The following is a 26,682-nucleotide window of genomic DNA, read 5'->3' on the forward strand; positions in this document are numbered from 1 at the left end:
GCAGTCAGGAGAATTTTGAGATATGTAAAGAGTACCATAGATCATGGGATGTTTTATGCATATGGGAAACCCCTTGACTTGATGGGGGTATACTGATGCTGACTGGGCTGGTTGCACGTATGACAAGAGGTCAACTAGTGGTTATGCATTTGGATTGGGTAGTAGCATGATCAGTTGGCAGAGTAAGAAATAGCTTATAGTTGCACTGTCCAGTACGGAAGTGGAGTATCGTGGTGCAACCTTAGCGGCCTGTGAAGCTATGTGGTTACAGAAATTGTTGAATGACTTGGGAGTACACTTGAACAGCAAAGTCAGGCTGTACTGTGACAATTTGAGCAGTGTCATGTTAGCAAGCAATCCTCTTTATCATGCAAGATCGAAACACATTGATGTTCACTACCATTTCATTAGGGAATTGGTTTTAGCAGATCAGATTGACTTGGAGCATGTGAAGACTGAAGACCAGGTAGCAGACATCTTTACCAAATCACTTGGTAAAGATAAGTTCATTCACTTTAGACAGCTACTTGGAGTGATGCAGATGACTTGAGTTTTATTTTTGAGCTTGAGGGGGAGTGTTAGAAGTCAAGCTCAGAAGGTACGTCTTTATGTGTGACCGACATCTGTGACAGCTAGGTGTGTATTGTCTCCATGTGACTATATTGAATAAGTCGAGTTTGTGTTAGTAGTCAGTCTAGTCAACACTAAGACTAGGTTACTTTACATTGTATTTGTGTGCTTCTCAGTTAGTGTGAAATAATGAAGAAAGCTATGGGAACCTGAAGGTTCATGGAGATTGAGTTTTTCTGTCTCTCTCTCTCATCTTTGAACATGGTGAAGCTTTTGTATAGAAAATCCAACCCTGTACAAGGAAAAGCAGATGATGTATGGTATATAGACTCAGAAGCATCTAACCACACGATTCCTCATGGAGAGTGGTTTGACACATTGGTACAAGGTGCTCATGGATATGTTTGCACAGGAGATGATACGCAGCATGACATTATGCATACATATAATATTCCCTTGATGATGCCTGGTGACAGGAAAAAGAGTCTCTATGATGTGTTATATGTACCCTCCATAACCAAAAACTTGCTTTTTGTGGGACAAATGGCTGAACAGAATCTACAAGTTAGATTCAATAGAGATGGATGCTACATTGAAGAGTATGGTCAAGTATGCAAACTCATTGCTAAAGGCAAAAGAAATGGCAGGATTACATTGGATACAAAAATTCCAACATTGAATGCTGCTATGTACTCACATGACAATGTTGCAATAAGGGATATTGAGATATGGCATAAAAGGATCAGCCATGTAAATGTTCAAAAGCTGAAGAATATGCGGCATAAGCAAGTTGTACTTGGACCCCCTAAGTTCAAGCATGTGGAATTGGGACATGTATGTCAGTCTTGTTAATTTGGGAAGCAATCAAGGCTTCTGTTTATGAGGCATGTAAGCACTACTACTAGACCATTACAGCTTGTACATTATGATGTATGGGGACCCTCACAGAATGCATCTCTTGGGGGATCACGTTACTATGTGTCATTCATAGATGACTATAGTAGGTACACATGGTTTGTCAAGAATCGCATGGTGGGGGGACTTGCTCAAGATGCTGCACCGAACACATATAGAATGCACAAGGAGAAGCTCACTCAAGAGACAAGAAGAGGGATGTAGGCCAAAACGTTTTCTTGCTGGTTTCTTCTTCTTCTTTCACACACTTTACTATGTACACAAAGTATAGATAAGATACAACATAAAAGAAAGTGGCCTACTAAGTCAAACAATGCATAAGCGACTACACTAGTCGACTGGCGCTATAACTATGCCAGCTGTAAATAGGTATAACAATCTGAATATAATAAGTAATGAGTTAGTGGCCATGTGAGAGTCATAATGACCACTGACGTGCTAAGTGTAGATGTGTGGACCCATCTAACTAGGCGGTCCATCATTAATGTCCGCATGTGTTGAGCTTGTCATCTCAACACTCCCCCTCAAGCTCAACTGCATCTCTATAACTCCAAGTAAGCTTCGAAACTTTTGAAGCTTCTCTGTACCCAATGCCTTCATGAAGATGTCAGCTATCTGATCCAGTGTGCTGACATACACAAAGTCAATCTCACCTACTAGTACATTCTTTCTCACAAAATGGTAGTGTACCTCAATATGTTTTGTCCTGGCATGGAACATAGGGTTCCTAGCCAACTGTATATTGCTCATGCTGTCACAATAAATGACAACTGGACCTTCCACTTGCACATCTAAATCAACCAATAACTTTTGCACCATACTACCTCACATGCTGCAACAGCAACACCTCTATACTCAGTCTCTGTACTCAACAAAGCAACTGTAGATTACTTTTTGCTGCTCCAAGCAACTGCTGCACTACCAAGAGAGAACATGTATCCGCTGGTAGATCTTCTGTTAGACATACCAGCCCAATTTGCATCTGTGTATCCAAACACCTGTACATTTGTACCTGCCTCATAGAAAAGTCCATAATGTAATGTGGACTTCACATATCTCAATATGCGTCTAACTGCATCCAAATGTGGCTTTCTAGGTACTTGCATAAACTGACTCACAAGACCAACAATGTAGCTCAATTCTGGCGTTGTAATGGTTATGTAGATCAAACTCCCCACTATCCTCCTGAATATAGTAGGGTCTTCTATCTCATCCCCAACATCAGCACTCCACTTTACATTCTGCTCCAACGGGACTGAAAGTGATTTGCATGCTGTCATACCATACTTGGACAACATATCCAAGCCATACTGTCTTTGGGACAGCCATATACCATCATGACATCTGATCACCTCAATGCCAAGGAAGTACCTTAGCTCACCTAAATCCTTCATCTCAAACTTCTTCTTCAAAAAGTCCTTGATTTCAGCAATCCCACTATCACTATCACCTGTAATAATCAAGTCATCCACATAGATGACTATGATGACCAAACCTGCATCTCCCTTTCTCACATAAAGTGAGTAATCGGCATCAAAACATAAAAGCCAATATTGACAAGATACTCTCTGATCTTGTTAGACCATGCCCTAGGTGCTTGCTTGAGCCCATAGTCATCAATCTTCACATGCATGAGATCAACTGTCCCTGCAAGAACCATCTCTCTGATGAAGTGGTAGTGTACCTCTATGTGTTTTATCCTAGCATGGCATACTGGATTCGTTGCCAGGAGTACACTACTGAGATTGTTGCATAATAAGGTCACTGGAGCATCCACCTGAATATCCAAATCAGCCATAAGCTTGAGCAGCCATGAAATCTCGCATGCTGCCAATGCAGCACCCCTGTACTCTGCCTCGGTACTAGACAATGCAACCATTGGTTGCTTCTTGCTGCTCCAGCTAATCATGCCACTCCCAAAGCCAAAAGCATAACCACTCGTAGATCTGCGATCGTATGAGCATCCTGCCCAATCCACATCTGTGTATCTAACCAGTTTCAAGGGCTTATCTCTCACATAGAATAGCCCATAATCTACAGTGGACTTAACATATCTCATAATCCGCCTAACAACATCCAAATGTGGCTTCCTGGGCTTCTGCATAAACTGACTTATGAGCCCAACTACATAACTCAAGTTCGGCCTAGTGATGGTCAAGTAGATCAGACTTCCAACCATCTGCATGTACATAGTCACATCCTGAATTTCAGCTCCAGTGCTAATGTCTAGCTTGACATTCTGATTAAGAGGTGTATCCAATGGTTTACAATCAGCCATGCCATATTTCTTCAGCATTTCCATGGCATAATGTTTCTGCATCAGCCATAAACCATTTTCAGTCTTGATAACCTCAATACCCAAAAAGTACTTCAATTCACCTAGATCTTTCATGTCAAATTCAGATTTCAACATCTGCATAGCATGCTCTATCCCCAAAGCATCATCACCTGTGATTATCAGGTCATCAACATAGATGACCAGCACTACCAATGTCTATCTTTTTCGTAAACAGACTTTGATTAGCCCTACCAACAACAAATCCCAATCTCTGCAAGTAGTTACCGATCCTAGCATGCCAAGCTCTCAGAACCTACTTCAGCCCATACAATGCCTTTTTCAGCCTGCATACATAATGCTGAAAATCAGGGTGAACATACCCTTCCGGCTAAACCATATAGACATCCTCTGCTAAATCACCGTTAAGAAATGCATTCTTAACGTCCACCTGCTGCAATTTCTAGCCTCTAGCAGCAACCAAAGTAATCACAGTGCGTATGGTTGCCATCTTGGCAACATGGCTGAATGTTTCCTCATAATCAAGTCCATACTGTTGGGCATACCCTATAGCAACCAGCCTGGCTTTGTACCTTTCCACACTGCCATCTAACTTGCATTTGATTTTGTAGACCCATTTGCAGCCAATGGTCTTTTTCCCTTCATGCAGTGGCACAAGATCCCATGTCTTATTTTCAACCAAGGCATTCATTTCTTCATCCATAGCTGCACACCAGTTCTCATCTTTCACTGCTTCAGCATATGTACCTCATTCTTTGATCTCCATCACTTTTGTCATGTAAGCATAATGCTTTGTAGAGTAGCCACTATACGTCAACCTATCAATAGGATATCTGACCCTCTGTGAGCATCTAGGCTGTGGTGCACTGCTCGATCCCCCTCTCTCATGAGGCGAAATGTACTTGCTCTACCTTGTGCCACGCATATAGACAGTCAGAATACCAAGTTCACTGTCTAAAGTGTCAGTAGACTCATAGCCAGAAGTCATTCTACCAGGTGTCATCATACCAAATGCATCCTCAGTAACTTTCTCTTTTCCTTTGCTGTCCAAGACATCATATCTCCCCCTCACTGACATACTAGTGTCAGTGGATGGCGAGCTCCTCAATCTCCCTGTCCATGGGGATATTGTCTGACTACTAGGTCCTCTCATAGCAGTGCTTTGCTGCAAATCAACTGTAGATACATGAGTGGAAGGCATATCTGATGGCATTGCAGCCGGTGATACATACCAAGAACCCATGTCATAAAAAATAACATCCCTCCTTACCAAAGTCTCCCTAGTAAAGGGATCATAGCATTTGTATGCATTCTTCTCCTGCGAATATCCAATGAAAACACATTTATGCACTTTTGGATCCAGCTTCTTCCTTTTCTCATCTGGAATGTGCACATAGGCAAGACATCCAAAGACTTTCATGTGACTTACATTCGGCTTATAGCTATACAGCTTCTCAAACGATGTCATCTCATGAATACCTGCAGTTGGAGTCCGATTCAAGATATACATGGCTGTCATAATAGCCTCAACCCAATCATAGAGCGGCATCTTCTTCTCATTTATCATGGCATGAGAAGCTTCCATCAAGACCCTGTTCTTTCTTTCAGCTACCCCATTCTGCTGAGGAGTGTAGCTACAGGTAAGCTGCCTGCGTATGCTATTTTCAGCCAGAAAATTATCAAACTCATTTGACACATACTCCCCACCGCTATCTTATCTTAAGCAAGAGATATAGCAGTCAAATTCCTTTTCAACCTGCTTTTTAAACTGCTGAAAAACAACAAACACCTCATCCTTTGTCTTCAGGATATACACCCAAGTATAGCGACTGTAATCATCAATGAATGTCACATAATACTTCGAGCCTCCCATAGATGCATTATGGGCTGGCCCCCAAACATCAGAGTGCACTAACTGCAATGGACGTGTACTCTGCCTTACATGCCTAACAAATGGCAACCTAGATTGCTTACCAAACTGGCAAGCATCGCATACATGACCAATATCTGAGTATTGGAACTTGGGTAAGCCTATAACGAGCCGTTTTTTTTGCATAATTTGCAGCCTTTGCAAATTTACATGCCCCACTCTCTTGTGCCAAATTTCCAAATCTCTAATAGTGCCAGAACCATGGGCAAACATAGCTGAATTAAGCTCTCGCAAAGTAGCATTAAGAGTAAACATTCTGCCATTCCTATGATCGCGAGCTATCAACTTGCATCCATTTCCAAACTCTTCAACAAAGCATCCATGCTTATTGAATCTAACATGCAAGTTCTGCTCCCGACAAACAGTAAGTTCTTCGTAATCGATGGAACATGCAGTACATCATGCAAATTTTTCTTTCTGCCATCATGAACCACAAGAGGCACTTTGCCTTTATGTTCAATGCTATGTTGCGTGTCATCACCTGTACAGACATAGCCATGTTTTTCAACCACCATATCAGTGAACCAATCACCATGAGGGGTCATGTGGTTCGATGACCCTGAATCAATATACCAAATTGCATCATCAGTGGATTTTTTAGCAGCTCTATCTTTTACATACTACATGGCAAACAATCTATCTCCTAAAATATCATCTTCCTGACTAGACGTAGCAAAGTGTCCACGTTGTTTGCCTTTCTAATTGCCTTGCTTCTTCCAGCAGTCCTTGACAATATGACCATACTTCCCGCAGTAATGACAATCCTTATTCTTATTCGGATCGTCAGATGGACACTGCTATTGCCAAGAGCCTTTGCCTTTTCCACCACCTCTTGTGTTTGATACCTATTGGTTGTTATTGCCATAGGATGCATTTTGCTGGCCTCCTCTGCCACATCCATAGCCTCTACAACGGCTGCCACGGCCGCGTTGATTAGAATAGAAAACTACATCCTTGTTTTTAGAATTGTTTGACCCTGTAGCCAAGCCAAGTTTAACCTTCTCATGGATAAGAAATGCAACCAGCTCATTAAAATCACGCATTTCAGCCCTCACAGACACAGAAGTGTCAAAATACTTATACTCAGGCCCCAAGCCATTCAAAGTCACAGCAACCATGTCTTCATCTTCAACTTGTGAACCAACAGATGCCAGCTGATCTACAATGGTCTTAACCTCCGTGACATAATCCTGTATAGATCTACTCTTTCTCTCCATGTTGTTGAACTTTTTCTTCAACTGTATCTTTCTGGCACTTGTGGTTGTGCCATAGTACTTGCCCAAGATGTCCCATGCATTCTTAGGAGAGCTGCAGTTCATTATCTGCATTACCATGGCATCTAATATACATAGAGACAACCAGTGCAACACCCTACGATCTCTTTTTGTCCAAACTCAGTGTAATCGTCTCTTATCAGCCGTAGGTCTATCTGGGATCTCAAGTTCACCTTTTGCTCCAGTCACCAACTCCCAGTAGCCTTTCCCTATTAAGAAGTTCTCCATGCAGAACTTCCATATGGCATAATTGTTACTGTCAAGCTTTTCCCCCACTATCTCGGTTATGTTGTCAGTCCTTTCTGCATTAGCCATATTGTACGAGATAGTATCTAGTCACTGCCTGACTTCCTGCAAGCCAACAAGTCACTTTGACCAACTTCAGTCCTTGACTGTTTATGACAGTTTTCTGCAACTATTCTCTACAAAAAACCAGGGAATTTCAGCCCTTTATAACCTCAAAAACATCCACAAACATGTGGTATAACCCGTAGGTACATCAGTCAGTACACAGACTTTGCAGGTACTGTAACTCTGTGTCATTCAAGTTTACTGCAATGAAGAGAATACGCAGTCTAAAACTTGCAATTTTTCAGACCAGTAGTGATTTTACTATCAAAACCAGTTTAAAACATGTCATACATGCTCCAAACTTTCCCAGACATTTGCTAGTATATGTAGGCAACTAGACATAGTCATACGGGCACAAAATAGTGCATATCCAGCAAGTACAAGTGACATAAATATGCTCCAAGATTGTATACAGCCAATAAACTGTCAAACCAAGATGTATTTCAGCCCAAGAGATCCTCAAGCCACTTCATACATATGCCACTGTGTGTACAGGTCAATACATGACCAAACAAGCATCCACAAGCACTCTATCTATAAGAGGCAATGTCATATAATGCATTAACTGTTTATGACCAGCCAATACCCTATGAATACATTTTCTTCCAGATTCAGATTTCAGTTTTTAAGAGCCTTCAATGCTCACCTCAATGCTCATAGCATTCAATAGTCATATCCCGTACCATACAACTCCATGTAGGTATCAAGGCAATGAGTATATGATGATGATAGCTTAATGACAGTTTTTAGCCTATCATAAAATTTCAGATCTGAATATTTTATCAGTAAAATGCAACCGAAATGCATTAACCTCAGTACATATGCTTCCTGAATGAACCCTCACTTCAGTAGAGCTCAAAATGCTCATCAAATGGCTTCAAATCTTTAGGAGGACTCTACTGTATGCTGCCATGTTCAATGACAATTTCCAGCCAAGTAAATACTCCCAAATCTGAGTATTTTTGTAAAAAACCTTCATTTTTCAAGCATAATATCCAATACATATGTTTACATAGCATGTATGTGCTCCAATAGGTCCTTTTGAGCATGCCAAGGAGCTCATAGTTTTCAAAACTCCTAGATGAGCTCATGCTCATGTACCAGCATGCCAGGGTGATAATGTGCCTTCCAAAGAGTGCAACCAAGTTGTAGATGACTTAAGTACTGATCATTGCCTTCACAAGAAGCCATGGGGATTCATTATGTCAGCTAGCGCAATCACGCAGACTGCCCAGGAGTATACAGCAATAGCATTTGATCTTTATATTGATTAATGCCCTCTCTAATGTGATCAATGGCACCTCCAAATGCTCCAAACAAGAGCCAGACAATCCTCAACCAATACTTGAGCCAAATGGAGACTTGATAAACCAATGCATACCTTCAAAAAGACAATGGCACACAACCTTTCTTCTCTTTTCAACCTTGGCAGGTCAGTCTTCAGATCTTCTTCCTGCACGCACTCCACAGAGCCCAGTCATGGGTGCTCTGATACCATGTTATAAGAGAGAGGGAGAGAAACAATGTAAAGGAGCAGCAATCTGTCCTTCAGGTCATTCATCATCTTCCATTTATTTCATAGACTACTAACATAACATAAGTGTATACAATAGTACTAAGGTCCATAGGACCATTCACACTAGGTCTAAGACCACCGACTTATTTAATGTCCCACACTTGTTGCTGATACAACTGGACACAACTGATAGGAGAGTAATGGGATCTTAATATTCTAACAAAGGACACATAGCCAATATTGACCTCCCCTTTTAGGGGCAAACTCTCTTTAAAAGGCCGCAAAGAATAAGTCGATTGTGGTTATGGTTCCAGCCTCTAGGCTATGATACCACATTGCAACATGTCCTTTCAAAGTCGTGTTGATGAACATCATTAAGTTTCCTTCATCTTGAATCCGATAGTTGAACATCAACTTCTGGATTTGTTAATGTATAGTTTTGCTTCTTCTTCCACTAACCCATTAAAAATGGGTAGAGGAAACCCCAAAGCTAGCAAATCTGCTATTCTAGCACGTATAGCAATAGGTTGTGCCGCCATGGTGACAACTAGATTTGCTACAGGAGTTTGAACAACCGGTACTATAGCTCCACTCGAAGTGAACGAAATTATTGGAGGGGGGGAAGTACTAGAGCTTCCTGCTAGGGTTATTAAGACCCCCCCTACAAAGATATTGGGCCACTCCTTTGCGGAGAATATATTCTATTTATTTCCATCCGTCATCTAGCTCCTTCAGCCCTATCTTGCTTTTGAAGCTTGGCTTGATGGTCTTATGAGTCTAGCTCACTAATTTTTGGCATACACTAATGAATAGGTCCCAATCGACCAAGATACGAAAACCGCCACTTATTAGTGGCTCCCAGTAAATGCACCACCTGTCAAGGGCCCGACACTGGCTATGGGCACTAGCCGAGCCTCTAACACTCACAAGACAACCCCACACGGTCTTGTGGGCAAGAGCATCTAAGGAACACACTGCCCTAATTACTACAATAGATATTGCTTTTGTATGGAACATATTCCAACGATTGCCCTTTCTTACTCCTCAAAGGGAGATCCCACACATCTTGTTGCAATATATCAACATAATATAAACATAAAGGAGGCACCCCTCTTCGGCTAAATACCATGGCCCCTTTGCAGCTCTCCTATACCTCGGGGATTGGCCCCAAGATGTGTTACTTTAATATAAAGCACATATGAACATACTCCACTCTTATATATTTCAAACATTCCAGGATATAAAATTTCCTCACTTGACAATTTCCTAAAGATTCCATCGTCTAGCCTACAGCTTGGGTTTCCTCACAACTCAGCGTAGGTCACGTGTTTGGCAATCAATCGCTATGCATCCCAAGAGTTACCATGTGATATGCATAATGCAATTGTGGATAACACACCTCGTGCTCAAAAATTTTATGATAAAAGGACAGGAACGTGAGGTGCAAAACCAAGCCTTTAATGATTTCCAAGCTTCTCGTATAATTGCGACGTTGTTCCAAGTTTCCTTGTGCTACTAGTCTCTCTTAAATTTAAATAATGATCGGTCTATATGCTATGCATAATCAAATAAATCAGAATTTAAAAGTTTTTAAGCAACCATTCACTTTTGCAACTCCTCTTCCCTCATACCATTTAGGTTTTGTATTCGTTGGATAGATGTAACTTTCATTTTTATGTAGTTTTCATGTAAAAATCGATAAAAATCATACTCCAACATAGAAACAAGGCTTAACTAGGGCTTATCTCTCATGCTCTAGCCTTGTTATACATTCATGAACATAAAAAATATATATTTTTTCTAATTTTTTAAGTACAAAAACTAAAATTTTTCCTATTTTTTCTCATTTATTTGTTCATAAAAATGTGGTATTTTTTGATTTATGTGACTTGACTAATCACATTGGCTAAACACTAGTTTTTATCAGTCTTTTATCCCATACGAACTTCATTCCCCAACTCGAAATGGAAGAAACTCTCATTTTTCCTCTTAAAAGATGCATTTTGGGTTTTAAATTATTAATTACGACCATGGATTTCTACACGTTTTGCATTTTATCATGTGCAGACCTCGAACATACTTCAAACATGATTCATACAAATTTTCTTTCCATGCGCACATCATTAAAGCCATCAAACATCAAAACAATGAAATTTTCTTTGTAAAAATTGAGCATACCGCTTATATGCGTGTTGCGTGTTTTTATAAATGGTTTCCAGGCAGCCCACAGACCCATCATCAATTCCCCCCATAGTGCTAGACATTGCCTCTCAGCATCCTTTTGATCTTGGAGCAATCCGATCCATGCCGCGAACAAGCATCCTTCCTCCCCCTTTCGTCTTGATTCTCTGTGTGTGATCAATCTCTTAGAGGAGAGAGAAAGATTGATTTCTGTTCTCTGCAACCGAGTAGCCATTATCCGAATGGAGATGGACAAAGAGCAGCGAAAAAATGCAAGAATCCATTGCCTAGATCTGCTACCGGGGTTGTTTTCATCCCTCCATTGCCCTTCTCCATCAAATCGGCATGGAATTGGGGGGGCAGCAGCTTGTTGTGAGGCCTTTTTAAAAAAATCCACTTCTTGTTTCGAAAATTTATGCCAATACGTTTTGAGGTCCGAACTGTCGATCACTTGCTCTAGCTCGATCAAGCATTTGGAAAAATTGTGAAAAATCTGCAACTGCTGTTCAAAACTGCTTTCAAATCCCGTCTTCCATGGCTTGTAAAAATTGGTAAATCTGTCTTCGCTACTTTTCCAACGAGGTTCAATTTTCACCTCAAATTGGCACTTCTCTACTTCTTTTCCACACTTTAACAAGCTTTAAAATCCGCTCTTAGACACACTTTCTAAAAGTCACTACTATGGATTGTTAAGTATTTTCTTGTCATGGAATGCATATAAAAGAATGTTTTCTTCATAATGTACACCCAAGTATGTAGTACAATATACTAGCCATAGACAAGCTATGTTCTTAGTAGCACTTGTTTCTATATTGAGTTGAAAATTTAGTTTTGGCCATCCTCCAAGCTAACATTTTGTAATTAGAACAACGTTCTATATTGATATTCATTTTTTAAATGATAAATATTGATATTCATGTTGCTCATGAAATATTAAAAATCAAGAATAGGTTTTTGACTAAAAATGTTGGCTTTGTAGGATAGATTCATCCACTCTTTAACATAATCTACCAAAAGAAGTAGTTCACATAAACATCACATATAAAATAATTATGTATTATTTCATTTGTATTTGATTAAATATGTTTAAAAATTGGTTTGTGTTGAGAACTTATGGAAACTAAGTATAGATGAAATCGCCATGAAGAAAAAGGCAATAAGGGCTAGGCTTGCAGATGCATTAGCTTGAGACATAAACAAGTTATCATAATTCAAAGTTGTGGTGAGTCCAAGAGCTGCTGAACCACTCGACAATAAAAGCATTGAGCAAACCTGTATCACAATGGATAGAAATTTAGAATGTTCAATTCAATTCGAAACTTTAGTGTTGCACTTCAAACATGTAGACCACTTATCTTAAAGAAGTTAAATGTCATTTGAACTACAAAGGCTAAGGTTGAGTTCAATTCATATATAAGAAAGTAAATCTATAAATATGATATCCCAATAAAGTAGAGATTTGTGCTCCATATTCATCTTTGAACATAAGCATTTGAAATATTAGAACTCAAATAGAGCATACAGAAGTGCATGACAAAATAATATTTGTATTAGTACCACATCCATTACATTTAATGCTTGGTGGAACTCTTAAGTTCACATGATATACAACGTATGTAATTGACAAGTATGCTTATATAGTTGAAGAAATCCATGCATATTTGTTTTTCATTATTCAAATAAATTGAGATTTACTTGTTAGCTAGGCATGCATGTACTTTTTAATTGATTGATCAATTTCCAAATATTTTTTGTTTACATGGGCATGTGGATTTTATGACATGATATATATTTCTAGTGTATTGAAAGTTCACCACCCTAATGATGTAGGATAGTGTGAATTATTTGCCCACTTTTCAAGCATTAGGAAATTCTTTTGCAAGTTCTCCACTTGGTAAATGGATTAAGGTGGGAAGATGCAATGCTATATAGGCCACTAGTCCTCAAATTTAGGCAATCAATGTTGATCTCTTACATCATCGATAGGAGAGGTGACTACTCTCTACTCCCTCATCTACTCCATAGCCTTTGGTTCTTTAGGGATGTACACAATCCCATAACCCACATGGATTATAGGAGCTAATTGTTAAACTTATAAAGAGAGTAGAGACTTAGCTTGCATTAAGCTACGGTTTCAATTATCTCATTTTGAAGTTTGTGGGCTACAACAATGGCAAGAGATGCTAGAATCATTTGAAGAAGGTAAATGGAGAGAGAAGATATAGTAGGATCTTTCTAACATTCAAGGAAAGGTGGAAGAAAAAAAACTCGTTTAGAAAACAAGTGCACTAGTAGGCCCACTAGTGCACGTGCATACTAGTCCACTTACCCTATGCTACCCTAGCGCACACATCATAGTGCACATCACTGTGCATATTCCACTTAGCATCTTAATGCACCCTAGTACACAAATTTCTACTGCATATCTGCACCAATGCACCTTGCCTATTCATGCACATGTGCACTAGTACAATACCCTACCCTTAGTCCATTGTGCACACTCTTGGGAGCACACCATTGCACTTCAATCCATATCCTTGCACTCCATAACCCATCTATGCACTTGACCACATCATAGCACTCATTACATTGCATACTAGTGCACATGCACTAGTACATCCCTAGTGCACTATACTAATACACTAACACAATGTACCCATGCACTACACTAGTGCATTGTACTAATGTACTAGTACAATGTGCACATGTAGATGCCTTGTGTACTAGTGTATCACTTCCACATACCATCCCATGTACTGAGCTTGCATACATAACCTAATGTACACTCCATATGCACTTACGCACTTAACAATTACAACCCACTCACATCAGCACACCTCAATGCACTAGTGTACGGGTTCATGAGCCCTAGTGTACTACACTAGTATACTAGCACACAACACATGTGCACTACACTAGTACTATAGTACAACCCCATAAACCTACCCTAGTACACCCCTCTTTGCATGCATTCCTTGCACATTGATCCATGGTCAAATGCACCAACTTGGAAATAGTGAATCAAGCATAAACTCCTATGTATTAAATACTTAGCACAATCCAACCCACACATTAGTGCACCACATGTAGTGCACAACACCTGCATCCACAGATCTAGTGCATTGCACCACGCATTGTGCACAACACTTGCATCCACACATCTAGTGCACAGTAGATTCAATACATGTACACACCCTAGTGTACACATTCATGCATGTGCATGCCCTAGAGTACTTTCCTAGTGCATCCAATAAACACATGAACCCACACATATAGGCATCCGCATGTGCACTATTAGACCTCAACAAACCCCTATTTAGCTACAATGCTATGCATATAGGATTGTCGACACCATCATACACATGTGTACATGCACATCCATGTCGACTCAACTAACACACATAGACCACAAACATAAACTAAACAAAAAGGGACATACTTAAACAAAGAGGCTGAAGCCTTGGGGATTGAACATAAACCAAAAGGCAAGATCATAATAATCAAAGGCCAAAAGAGAATTTACTATCAAAATCAATCAAAGTCATTGAAAGCAAAAACTAAAACAGCATTCATTTGTGTGTTGATTTTCTAAAAGGCACTATAAAGTTGTTGAACTTAAATCACAAAATTGATTACAGAGCTAAAGAGAGCTTGTTTTTGTACCGTGCACTCAAAACACACTTGAACATAATTTTAAAGTAAAAATGCATGACCTTTGCTTAAGAAAGAAAACTAAAAACCTTAACAAATAGGGTGACAAATAACACGAATTAGGGAATGAAAAAAATAGGGCAAGAAAACTTGACACTGGATCAACTAGAGAGAACCTAGACTGAACAACCTCAATATGGGTGCATGTGTTTGAGAAGCAATCTTGAGATTTTGATATCCATAACAAGCAATGACCCCAGTCCTTGTAGGCCAATTGATATTAAGAACACCCCTATCCACAACCTCATAAACTAGCTCATTGAACTAGTCAATCTAGAGACCACATGTATTGTACCTAGCAAGATGGAAAGAACCAAAAACTCAAGAGGAGCTTTGGATGACTTCCAAGCTACTATTGATAGCTCTATTGCTAACTTTGATATCTCAAATATAACTTTTGAGGCCATGGAATGGAAGCTCCTAGAGCTATTTAGCCAAGGTACAAAAATGCTTTATCAGTTGATGGACATCAACAGCGATTCATGACAATAGTGTGAAGCCATGCAAGCAGAAATGGATAGCATTGGAAGGCTATTGTTGAATGTTGGACTCACATGATCCTTGCAAGATTCATTATCATTTCTTGTGCACTATATCTACACAAAATGCTTCAAGTAGGAACATCACACAACTCAAACCCTCTTAACTAGGTTGGGGAACACAATAGGAACTAAGAATCAAGCAAAGCTCCCTCTTGTGACCAAGAAATTGTATAAGTATCGGGATGAACCTTATAGCTTCATTGAACACTTTGACCAAGTCTATGAAGTAGATGATCTTATGGGTGACACTAAGGAGGAGTAGGCATTTAGACTATGCCTAGGAAAAAAGGGGAAAACTTGGTTCATTGAGCTTTGCAAAAAAATCCTAATTTATGTTTCTCAAGGATCTCTTTGTCAAATGCTTTGCAAAAGTTGGTTGTGATGATAATTACATTATCTGGCTAATGAATATCAAGCAACAAGAAGAGAAGAGCATGCAAGACTTCATCTCAAAAGTGAGAAGCCTTTCTAATGAATTCCAATGCAAAAAGACCCACTACTGACTAAAGCATTCATCAAGGGCATTTGTAATGAAAATATTTATGAAATTATGGCAAGAAAATTAGATCATAATTGATCTAGCCTCAATGATATACTAGATGACGCTATCTACTTTAATGTTCTGCATATGGAAAGAAGTAGAGACAAAATCCATAGATTACTCATAGGATCCTCAAGGTTGAGGCAAATGACACACAAGACCTTATGGGGCTGATGTTAAGAAGCAACAACTAGAGCTCTTAAAGATAATTGAAACCTTAAAGATTTCATGACCTTATCATTAGAACATGTAGTGTGTACATTGTGGTGAAGAGCATCTCCATTGGGAGCACTCTAGGCTATCACACACGTATACTAATTACAAACACTTCAAGCATAAATTTGCATAGTGTATAGCTCCTCTCAGGCTCCCAAGACCTAACTCAAATTTTGACTATAAAAAATTTAACTCTAGTCTTAATTATCCAAGAGAAGCCCAACCAATTTTAGCTATTAGGAATTTAATTGTAGCCTTCAAAATCCAAGAAAACACTAACAAATTCCATAACTAGCTTTATTAGCATCACCCAAATAAGAACCAACTACTCTTAGAGCTGAAAGCTATCAAGAACACCTAAGTCCCTTGAACCCATCATAACATACCCCCATACTGACCCTCTAACGCATGTGATAAAAGAACCATATGATGATGAGGAATATATGAATCCATACATAGTATATGATGAAGAGGTAATGTGCTCTTCATGGATCATTGTCTTGTTTAAATTATGATGCTAGGATGTGGGTGAGAAAAAAGGAATGAACAACTTCAAACAAAAAAATTAAGTGTTAGAATTGCCACCAACTAGGGCGGCATATCTCAAGCAATTTCCCTAAAAAGCAAGAACCTTCATCGAAAAACAAAGTGGACTTGAGATGTGATTGTGGTAGTCGCATCTATCAAGTTTTTCCTAGATGCCAACCATCTACTAGTATAGAAAATGGGTCTACTAGATATAAAATCTCAATTAGAATCGTCAAGGCTATAACCATCAAGCTCAAAGATCTTCGAAGAGCTCATCCCACGTGACTCTCAAGGACAAACTAGTCACAAAATGGGAGCATGTCACCACAATTCTCATTGAAAAAGGAGAAAAATATAATATCCTTACCTATGATGCTTGGGCCGCAACTAGCCAACGTGAACTTATGCTTACTTTGTGACAATAAACCCCTACAGAAGATCTCTCTATTTGCTCCTAGGAAACTATAAAACGTTGATGACCTTGGAAACTAAAAGCTTCCCATTGTGTTTTATGTGATTCCAAATTGAGATGATGTTGGGAAGAAAGGCTTGCTTAGAAGACTTGTCAAGCACATAACCAAATGCAAAATGGAGTACAAAGCATATTAGTTACACTTCACCCTACTAGATGTCAAGATAAGCACAACATTCAATATGGGCAACCATGTCAAACCCCAAGGGTAAGAGACCTTATCAACCCTTTTGCTCTTGTGCTAAAAGGAAGCCTTGATAAGGAAACAAGGAAGTTCTTAAAAACTATTAAAGGCAAAAGAGGAAAAGCGAGTAGTATTCTTAATAGAATTCTTCACATATAGAATCCAAAGCCAAAGCTACAACAAAACCTCTAAGGTTACTACGAAAATACCACCACATGGTAAGAAAACACGATCTTGGGAATACCACCATAAAATTTGATGAAGAGTTAGCACAATGCCACAATGGGTCTCCATAAGATTGCTACATGCTCGAAATTACTATGCAAGAAATGGATTGATTTGGTTGCCTAAGATGCCTAAATCACCACCTTCATTGACCATAATTCGAGTCTCACCCAAGGCACAAAACAAAGGAAAATAGCAAAGTGAAGATCAAAGTCTAGGACCAAGACCATGGAGGAGATTGAGCCAATCACTACTAAGCCAAGACCATAGAGGAGATTGAGCCAATCACTACTAAGCCAAGACCATATAGGAGATTGAGCCACTCACTATTGAGCCAAATCCTATCAGTCCTCCACAAAAGACATTTGAGCCTACCTTGACTAGGGTGCAACAACCTAAGGTAGTTGATAGTCCACAAGAGAAGAAAATAGCTTTTTAAGGGTCATCAACACAATCAAAGCCCATGAAGCAACCTCATTTCAATGATTCTACTCCAAACTAAAGACGAAGGCCCCACAAAGAAGTCAAACAATCCACCTAGTGTTTCCAAGCAGTAGCCCAAGGATATTTTTAGTACTTCTAAATGTTTGAAGTCTTCCAAAGTGAAAGCCTTGTCATCACCTATGGAGAAACAAGGAAATCAACATCAATATCCTAGTGCATCTACTCAATTCAAAGAGAAGAGTATACAAAAGATAATAAAGGATGCTCCTAAGAACCAATGACCTCTCTTCAAGAACAATGACGACATGACATCAAAACCCCCTAGGGAATCATCTCCTCAAGATAATGAGACAAAACTTCTAGCTCATAGAAAAACCATGCCTTCTAATCAAGAAGATGAGGAGATAATAGAAGCATACAAAGTCTAGCTACTAGTCCAATCAAACCACCAAAGTCTCCTAAGATGAATGCTTCACCACCCAAGCAAAAAGAGAAAGCACAATAGCAGAGTAGCCTCATACCACTACTAAAATTATGAAAGCAGATCCTTAAAAAATGTACCAAAATACCACAAAGGGTGCATTTAAAACTAGTGAGCCCAAGAATGCTTTCAAACTATCCAATGATCTAGCTACAAGTTGTTCTCAACTACTAATACGATCAAATCCACTGACCCTGCAACTACTAGTTCCAAATCCCAAGTCAAAAGCCAATAGTCACACCCCATGGTTGTGATTAGAGTGGTGAACTCTACCCTAGAATAAGCCCATAGAGATTTAGTATGGTAAGATATAAATACAGAGTTGGGAGCACCATCACAACCAATCCTTAGGTAAGACATGCTCCATTGGACCACCAGAACCTCCAGCAAACTTGAAGCCTAAATCAATGGAAAAATCACTCATGGACATAGTAAAAGAAAAAGCACAAGAAGAGAATTGACAAGTACTGGAGTGTACTGTCAATGCTTCCATTGTAATGAGCTAGGGTATAACCAAGCTAACTATTCAGAATTAGATGAAGAGAATGTGGAACCAATAAAAAAGTGAAGGCATACAACTTCAACATTTGGCTTGCCTAAAAAATTGGATAGTGAGGAAGGCTTGAAGGCCAATGTAACCTTTGAAGATGATTAAAAACCCTAGAAAGATGTTCATGAGATGCAAAAGAGCTTATACTTGTACTCTCTTGCAATGACAGTTGAACCACAATACATTTCAATCAAATTTATTTTGACTTCATTGTGTTATCTTGAAGTTTGAATACGCATGTGCCATCAAAGTAGCACAATGGAAGCATACCTTGTCCTAACCTAAAGCTCCTAAGATAATAACTTATCTTGAAACTAAGCATCCCTAACTTCTTTTCGAGATGAGGATTCCTCCTCTCACGAGGAGAGGATGTAATGTCCCTATTGACAAGCACAATCCAATTGAGACTTAATCACGATACAAGGTGAGTGCTATGAAGGATGTTGTGTGTGCATGTGAATGAGAGCTAAAAGGATAAAAAGAAACCTTAGATGATAAGAAATGAAGGATGGAAAAAGATTAAAATTCTTCCTTTTGCAATTGTCCTTTCCAGCATCAATGTCAGCTTCAAAGAGCCACCATTTTTGCCATAATGTGGAAAAAGATGCATTTATGCCTAGATCTATTGTGGAAGATATTGACATGCATGGTGTCAATGTAGTGAAAAAGATTATTGCATGGCAATCTATATAGCTATGTAATATCTCCGCACAATAAAAGTTAGTTGGTTGGTTCGTAAGTTAGTTAGTCAATTAATAAGTTAGTAAGATTACTAACTAAAGACTAAGGTAAAAACTAACTAACATTAATTATTGATAATTTTTATTTAATTTAAAATATTTTATTTAGAAAAATCAAGAGTCGTAAATTCGATATTTTTCTCGAATTGGCAAAGACCGTAGCTACCCTTCACGTAAATTACAATGTGAACGAGACTTATGAGTTATATTAATCACTAAGTTCATGTGTATAGTTTGGAAGGTCCAAAAACATTAGATTTTGGGCAAAGCTAGTATATTTTAGATATTTTAGATATTATCCTAAAAAAAGATATGGAACTAGATGTCATTTAAAAAAAAAGACAAGTGATATTCTAGTTAGTTTGAAGATTTTATAAAAAGAAAAATAAAGAAAAGTGATTGGCGAAATCACGCGCGCCGCGATCGCAGTTTACAGGCAGTAGACATCACTTCGAACAGAGAAAAGAAGAAAGAGTGAACTGAGAGCTTTCTAATCAACTGTCGTAGATTTACCCCCCTTTCGGAGCCAATGGAACCATCAGATTTATGATCTGAGCATCAGATCACTGATCTTTCCAAGATCCCCTCCATAAAGAGCTCTACTTCTCAACCACAAGCCCTCTTCTCTAATTCACTATGGGAGAGGCATAGAGAGCATAAGGAGATCCCGAGAGCCTGCGAGAGAAAAGTAGAGAGAAGGATACCCCTCCAAGAGATTGTGAGGAAGAGCTTGAAAGAGAGCTTAAGAGAGAGAGAGAGAGAGAAGAGTCACCCCGAGAGGCTGCGAGGAAGAGAATTAGCTCAATTCCCTCTATCTCGATCCTCGACTTAACCATATTCTCTTACGCTCTCCCATCTTGAATCTATTCTACCTCCTTAATCTCTTGAGTCTATTTGCGGACGATGGCCTCCAAGAGAAGAATGTCGCGTGCGCATGACAATCCTGCAACCAGCAACAAGGCTTCGAGCAAAGGCATCACCGTCAATCCAACTATGGTTCCGGTCGTAAATAATGTATTTTCAAATTGATAGATGCTTGCTTTGATTTTCGTATGAGATACATTAGGCTCCATACTATTGCACGAGTATAGGTCAAGGGAATGGATAAATTTCATCTCACCTACACGGAAGATGGAGTTTATGAAGTGCATATATCAAGGGAAGATAATCGCACCTAGTTACATATGACTTATTTGCTAGTAGAGCAATTACAAGGAAGAATCAGTCAAGCGTTATGAATGGCATAGTCGTCAGAAAGAACGACATTAAAATATTGGGCATACAAGTGCTAGATGAAGGTATAGTTGAGGGTTACAAATAGCATAATTACTAAAAGAATACGACATTGAGAATCATGAATAGAAAGTACTAGTTTTAAAGTTTAGATACTTCAAAAGTACTTAGCCTAACAGGCCAAATACTAAGAAAAACTAGATTCTAGGTCAATGCGAGGCCTATTGGAGTCTAATTACTTGAGATCATCTCGCACTTATCTTATCAAGTATTTATATGTTATGCCTATAACATGTTTGATATATGAGGATAAATTTCTATTTGCCTCATGACTTGACTAAGAGCTAGTACAAGAAATTAATCATAAGGGTTAAAACTAAGATATCTTGAGATCCGTCGGATAACGATGCCTTTGCTAATCCAAACTCAGGGTTGGGTTATCAATCAAGGTAAGTGACCTATAGAACTTACATCACGAATAGTGTTTAAACCCTTAACATATACCCTAGCCGAAGGAAGGAAGTGTTAAGAACATTTTTGCATAATATTGCTCTTAGATCCCAAGGAAAAGAGCAATTATGCAATGGGAAATATTATTTCATCTACTCTTGCATTGTTTTGGAAAGAATGCAATTGGTTTTGTTGGTTGATCAAACAATATCCTAAATGCTTTTACATTCAACTGGTTGTTAGTTGTTGTTTGGATGATTATTCCAAGTACTTGTGATTTATGGTAAATGCATGGCAAGGGTCTGTGATGACAAGACGCCATGGGAATAAAGGAATGTTTTCTTGGAAAATGATATTAGGCTAAATGCCTTGGTTGTGCTTGATTCTTAAAGGATTTAATTAAGGAAGGATATATTGTACGGGTGGATCACCTCCATGGTCGCACCGTGTATTAACCCGAGAGGGCATTGCTCGATTCATGGGCCGAAGGTCGAGTGGTGAAAAGGCCAACCACGGGAATGATGTTTCGCTCCTAGACAGCTTGTGGGTCAGTTGGAGCTCTAGACACCCCTTGCTAGGTCTAGAATGGAGTTGAAGACCTCCCTGGCCCCCAACATCTGGGCATGTTGGGAGATCCTATTCTAGATAAAGGATTGAGTTTGTGGTGCCATGTGAATTGGACCAGTTACTTCTGCAGGGCAGAAGGGATACTTCTGTTGGACAGAAGCGAAACATAATTTCTCCTGTATGGGCGGGAGACAAAGATTAACTTGAAGATAAGTTAAGGAACTTGTTTGATCTTGTTTGTCAATAGATTGCTTTGCTCTGTTTTTGTGTATGTGCTATAATTTACGCGAACGAACCTTGTTCCCTAAAAGGCTTAATTAATGAAGCTGATTTTAAGTGTCACACATAAATGTGGTAGGACCTAATTAGAAAACTAAAGCTATTAAGGGAAACGGGTGGGCGGAACCCCCGATGGGTCCGCCGTCCTATGGCAGGGTGGTCCCAGAGAACTGGGAGGCTTCTCACAAGTTTTTATCGTCATTCGACCTTTAGGTATTGATAGGTTAGAACCCGATTCATGCCGTTTTAGGGGACCGGAATGGGACTATGCCCTATGGGTAGAGAGGTTGAGCAATTCATCCCTCTCATTTCCCATTCTCTTTGAACCAAGTGTGGCATAGATCTGCTTCGGGTTGGGTATCTCTGCGTAAAGTAGGATGTCCAATACCCGACGCTAGAATGCTAACAGGAGACCTTGACAACTAGGAACCCAAATTTCAGGTCGATCCTAGTGGGTTCGGTCGTGAACGTTCCGTTACGAGGCGGATTTGAGAAACCCTAGGCGACAAAACTCAAAACATTCCTTGGGAGTGCCGGGCAGCGACGCTTAGATTCGTTTCTCGATAACCACTAAAAGAGTGCCTGGAAAGCCGATGGGCGGGCACCTCACAAGCTAGTTGCTAGAAGAATTTCTTTACTTGTCATTCTAGGTTCACAATAGATTTCTAATCATCTTCACTTTATCAATTGTGTTGAGAGAGATTAGTCTGAGGATACTCCAACTTCATGCAAGGCTCTAGTACCTTATGTACCATCTCATTTCATATTATCATTACACCATACTTTGTATCTTTTGTATTAGACCTATGTGTAGCATGTTAGTATTGTGTCTAATTTATCCTTTTCATGTGATTTGGCTTTTCGAAACAACTATACAACTACAAAACAGGATTCTGGATATCATAGAGGGGCTCTATCCATAATTGCTTAGCATAGCTTATGAAGGGATGTAAGGCCTTTGATAATGCATAATAGGCTTCTCTAAGGATTGTGGATATCATAGAGGGGCTTTATCCATAGTTTCTTAGCATAGCTTATGAAGGGATGTAAGGCCTTCGATAATGCATAATAAGCTTCTCTATGTTTGTTTAGGATTAGACATCTACATCTTGCAAATCCAATTCTTGAATATTCAAATCAACCACTTCATTGTGCCAAGTTTTAGGATGTGAATTACCACAATTAGTGGTATTCTTAATATTATGTATACACATACTAGGTGAAAAGTAGCCTATGTATTTCAATAGAAAGGAGGTTACCCTTATACAACTAAATGTGATCTATGCTTTCTTGATTCTGTCATAATGCAATCTATTTAGGGCAACACCTTCTTTTGGCTATCTCCAATGCTTCCTGAGATACTATATCATTTTCCTAAAGATTAATTCTTGTTTTCTATCTCTTTATTGTTCAAGAGATCTATAGGCTGAACTATGAGTTTCTGTGTATATTCAAGGAGATTTTATGGTTTGGTTGTGATACTTAATAGATTAGGCCAATACACATAGTATTCACATTTAAAAAAATTTATGTCTTGGTTGTTATTATTGGTTGTGATACTTGATAGACTAGGCCAATACACATAGCTTCACATCAAAAAGTTTTGAACTATGAGACAAATGGTCTCTTAACTGCAAATATCTCATGAGGAGATTTTCTTTTGAGAGCCATTATGTAGCTCAATTGAGAATGTAGACAATAATATTAATAGCTGGAACCCAAAACTAGTAAGGCAATCCCTCATCTTTAAGTAGGCACCTTTCCATTTCCACAATTGTACAATTTTGGCATTCAACAATGCCATTCTACTAAGGCACATGAGATGTCCTCTATTGACACTTAATCCCTTTGCTCTTACAAAAGTCTTCAAACTCCTTTTAGTTGAACTCACCACCATCATCTATTCCAAATTTCTTCTAGTTTTTCTCTTTCATTCTCAGTAAGATTTAGCTATTCTTTAAACCTACCAAAAGCTTGAGCCTTATCATGAACTATGCCCATATCTTCATGCTCTAGTTGTTGATGATAAATATAAAATCAGAAGATACCTCCAAGACTTATGTAGGCCTTGTGTCGTATAAGTCAACATGCACCAATTCTAGAGGAGCCTTTGCTCTATTCTTACTTTCTTGTGGAAATTCCTTTCTCTTTTTGCACAGCATACAAGCTTCAAATGGTTTCTTCATTTCAATCAATGTAGATAGGTGATCAACACTACTACCAAAGTTTACTTGTGCCCACGCCAAAGATGGAGCTATAAGAGTACCTAGATCATACAATTTGTTCCTTCTTTCTCCTGTGCCAACAACTTTGCCAGCACTATCAAGAATTTTTGCACTTGTCTTGGTAAATCTCAGTTTATGGAAAGGCTAACTATGGAAGAAATTGATAATATATATTTCTTAATCTCTAGAACTAATGGTCTCTTACCTACATATACCTCATGAGGAGATTTTCTTTTGAGAGTCACTATGTAGCCCAATTGAAAATGTAGACAATAATATTAATAGCTTCAACCAAAACTAGTTGGGAAATCCCTTATCTTTAAGTAGGCATATTTTCATTTTCACAATTGTACAATTTTGGCATTCAATAATGCCATTCTACTAAGGCATGTGAGATGTCATCTATTGATACTTAATCCCTTTGCTCTTACAAAAGTCTTCAAACTCCTTTGAGTTGAACTCACCACCATTATCTATTCCTAATTTCTTTCAATTTTTCTCCTCCATTCTTAGTAAGATTTAGCTATTCTTGAAACTTATCAAAAGATCAAGCCTTATCATGAAGTATACCCATATCGTCTTGCTCTAGTCCTTGATGATCAATATAAAATAAGAAGATACCCCCAAGACTTGTATAGGTCTTGTGTCACACAAGTCAACATGCACCAATTTTAGAGCCTTTGATATATTCTTACTTTCTTGTGGAAATTCATTTCTCTTTTTGCACATCATACAAGCTTCACATGGTTTCTTCATTTCAATCAATGTAGATAGGTAATCAACACTATCTTGCTTATTCATCTACTTTAATAATATAAATCTAATGTGACCAAATCTTTCATGCCAAAGTTTACTTGTGCCCACTCCAAAGGTGGATCTATAAGAGCACTTAGCTCATACAACTTGTTTCTTATTTCTTCTATGGCAACAACTTTGCTAGCACTATCGAGAAATTTTGCACATATCTTGGTGAATCTCAGTTTATGAAAATACTAGTTATGGAAGCAACTAATAATAGAATTTTCATAATCTCTAGAGCATACAATACATTTGAAAACTTTTGGACTTCACCATTTGCAATAACAAAGAAAATAGTACATGTGCCTTGTTCTCAACCATCACAGTATGGATTCTTATAGAGACTACATAGAACCATATAGATCTTTCTTATTGGTCATGTGAAAGGCAGTACCACTATCCAATACCTATGAGTCAGTGTGGTAGATACTTCTTATGCCAAGGAACACACTTTCTAAATGGTCACTATGAATAGCTTCAACTTTGCTTAAAGCCATATTGGATGTCTCCTTCCCTTTACTTTTTAGGATATCATTCTTTTTATCTACATTCTTTATACATCAATTTGAAATTGCATCTCCTTTCCTCTTATAGTAGAAGTAGTCCCTTTAAACTTCTTCTTACCACCCTTCTTCTTTTCTCAATATCATTTTTGGTGGGAAAACCAAGTTTTCCTTTTTACTTGGCAAAGAATGCAGTATATTCACTATTACTTTCTTTTGATGCAACTCTTTCTCCATTATTAGCACACAAAATTCCTCAAATGTCAAAGGTTTAGCCCTCGTTTCAGTATTAAGGTCAGTTACAAGTCCATCAAACTTTGGTGGATAAATTCAAAGATACCTTTGACCTAGCCCCTCACTAGTATTTTGTATCCTAGAATGAGCCATCTGGTTGTGCAATTTCTTGATTTGAGTGATGAATGCTTTCATCATCTCTCCTTTAGCAAACTTCTTTTTTGCTAGTTGATTATCCAAGTTCTAGATCCTTGTTTGATTTTGCAACTTGTACTAACTCTTCAATGCATTCTAAGCCTATGAGACCTTGGTTGTATGCTGCATCAAGGTCAAAATATTGTCAAAATACTTTGTAAATAAGGCATCTAACACATTTGCATTCCTTTGTTTCCAAGCATGTAGAATATCAAAATTTGGGAAAACCATTATACCTAAATTTGACATGTCGGGGTAGGTTGTGGTTTTAGGATAGCTTCTAATACCCTCTCTAGAAGCTCATAAGGAACAATGATAGTTATGAATTTAAACTTCTACAAAGTATAGTTTATAATATCTAACTTGCATTCACTGAAGGTTGGTGGACAAGTTAGTGTTGGAATTACTAGTGAAACAGCACCACTTTTTGATGTACTAGAATTACTTTCTAATGAAGACATCGCTCCTCTTTGCTATTGAAGCCCTTGCCTCTCATGTACTCTTTACTTCCTAGAGTTCCTTAGACTCTGA

General features: G+C 38.6%; 1 protein-coding gene across 3 annotated transcripts in view; it reads right to left on the reverse strand.

The window, feature by feature from the left end:
- The window catches only part of LOC148033055 (CASP-like protein 4D1), a 70,205-nt gene that overhangs the window by 15,880 nt on the left and 27,643 nt on the right, over positions 1–26,682 (reverse strand). For 2 of the 3 annotated variants that reach the window (XM_087684228.1, XM_087684226.1), the window contains one exon: positions 12,074–12,305. The exons of the other annotated variant lie outside the window; for it this stretch is intronic. In XM_087684228.1, the coding sequence (XP_087540354.1) occupies positions 12,245–12,305 (61 nt within the window). In that variant the 3' untranslated portion in view covers positions 12,074–12,244. Of the gene's footprint in view, positions 1–12,073; positions 12,306–26,682 lie in introns of those variants that run through there. 3 annotated transcript variants of the gene reach the window in all.

Source organism: Lygodium microphyllum, chromosome 8, assembly GCF_053477565.2.
Source record: "Lygodium microphyllum isolate KBCC chromosome 8, Lygodium_microphyllum_v1.1.10, whole genome shotgun sequence".
NCBI lineage: Eukaryota > Viridiplantae > Streptophyta > Polypodiopsida > Schizaeales > Lygodiaceae > Lygodium > Lygodium microphyllum.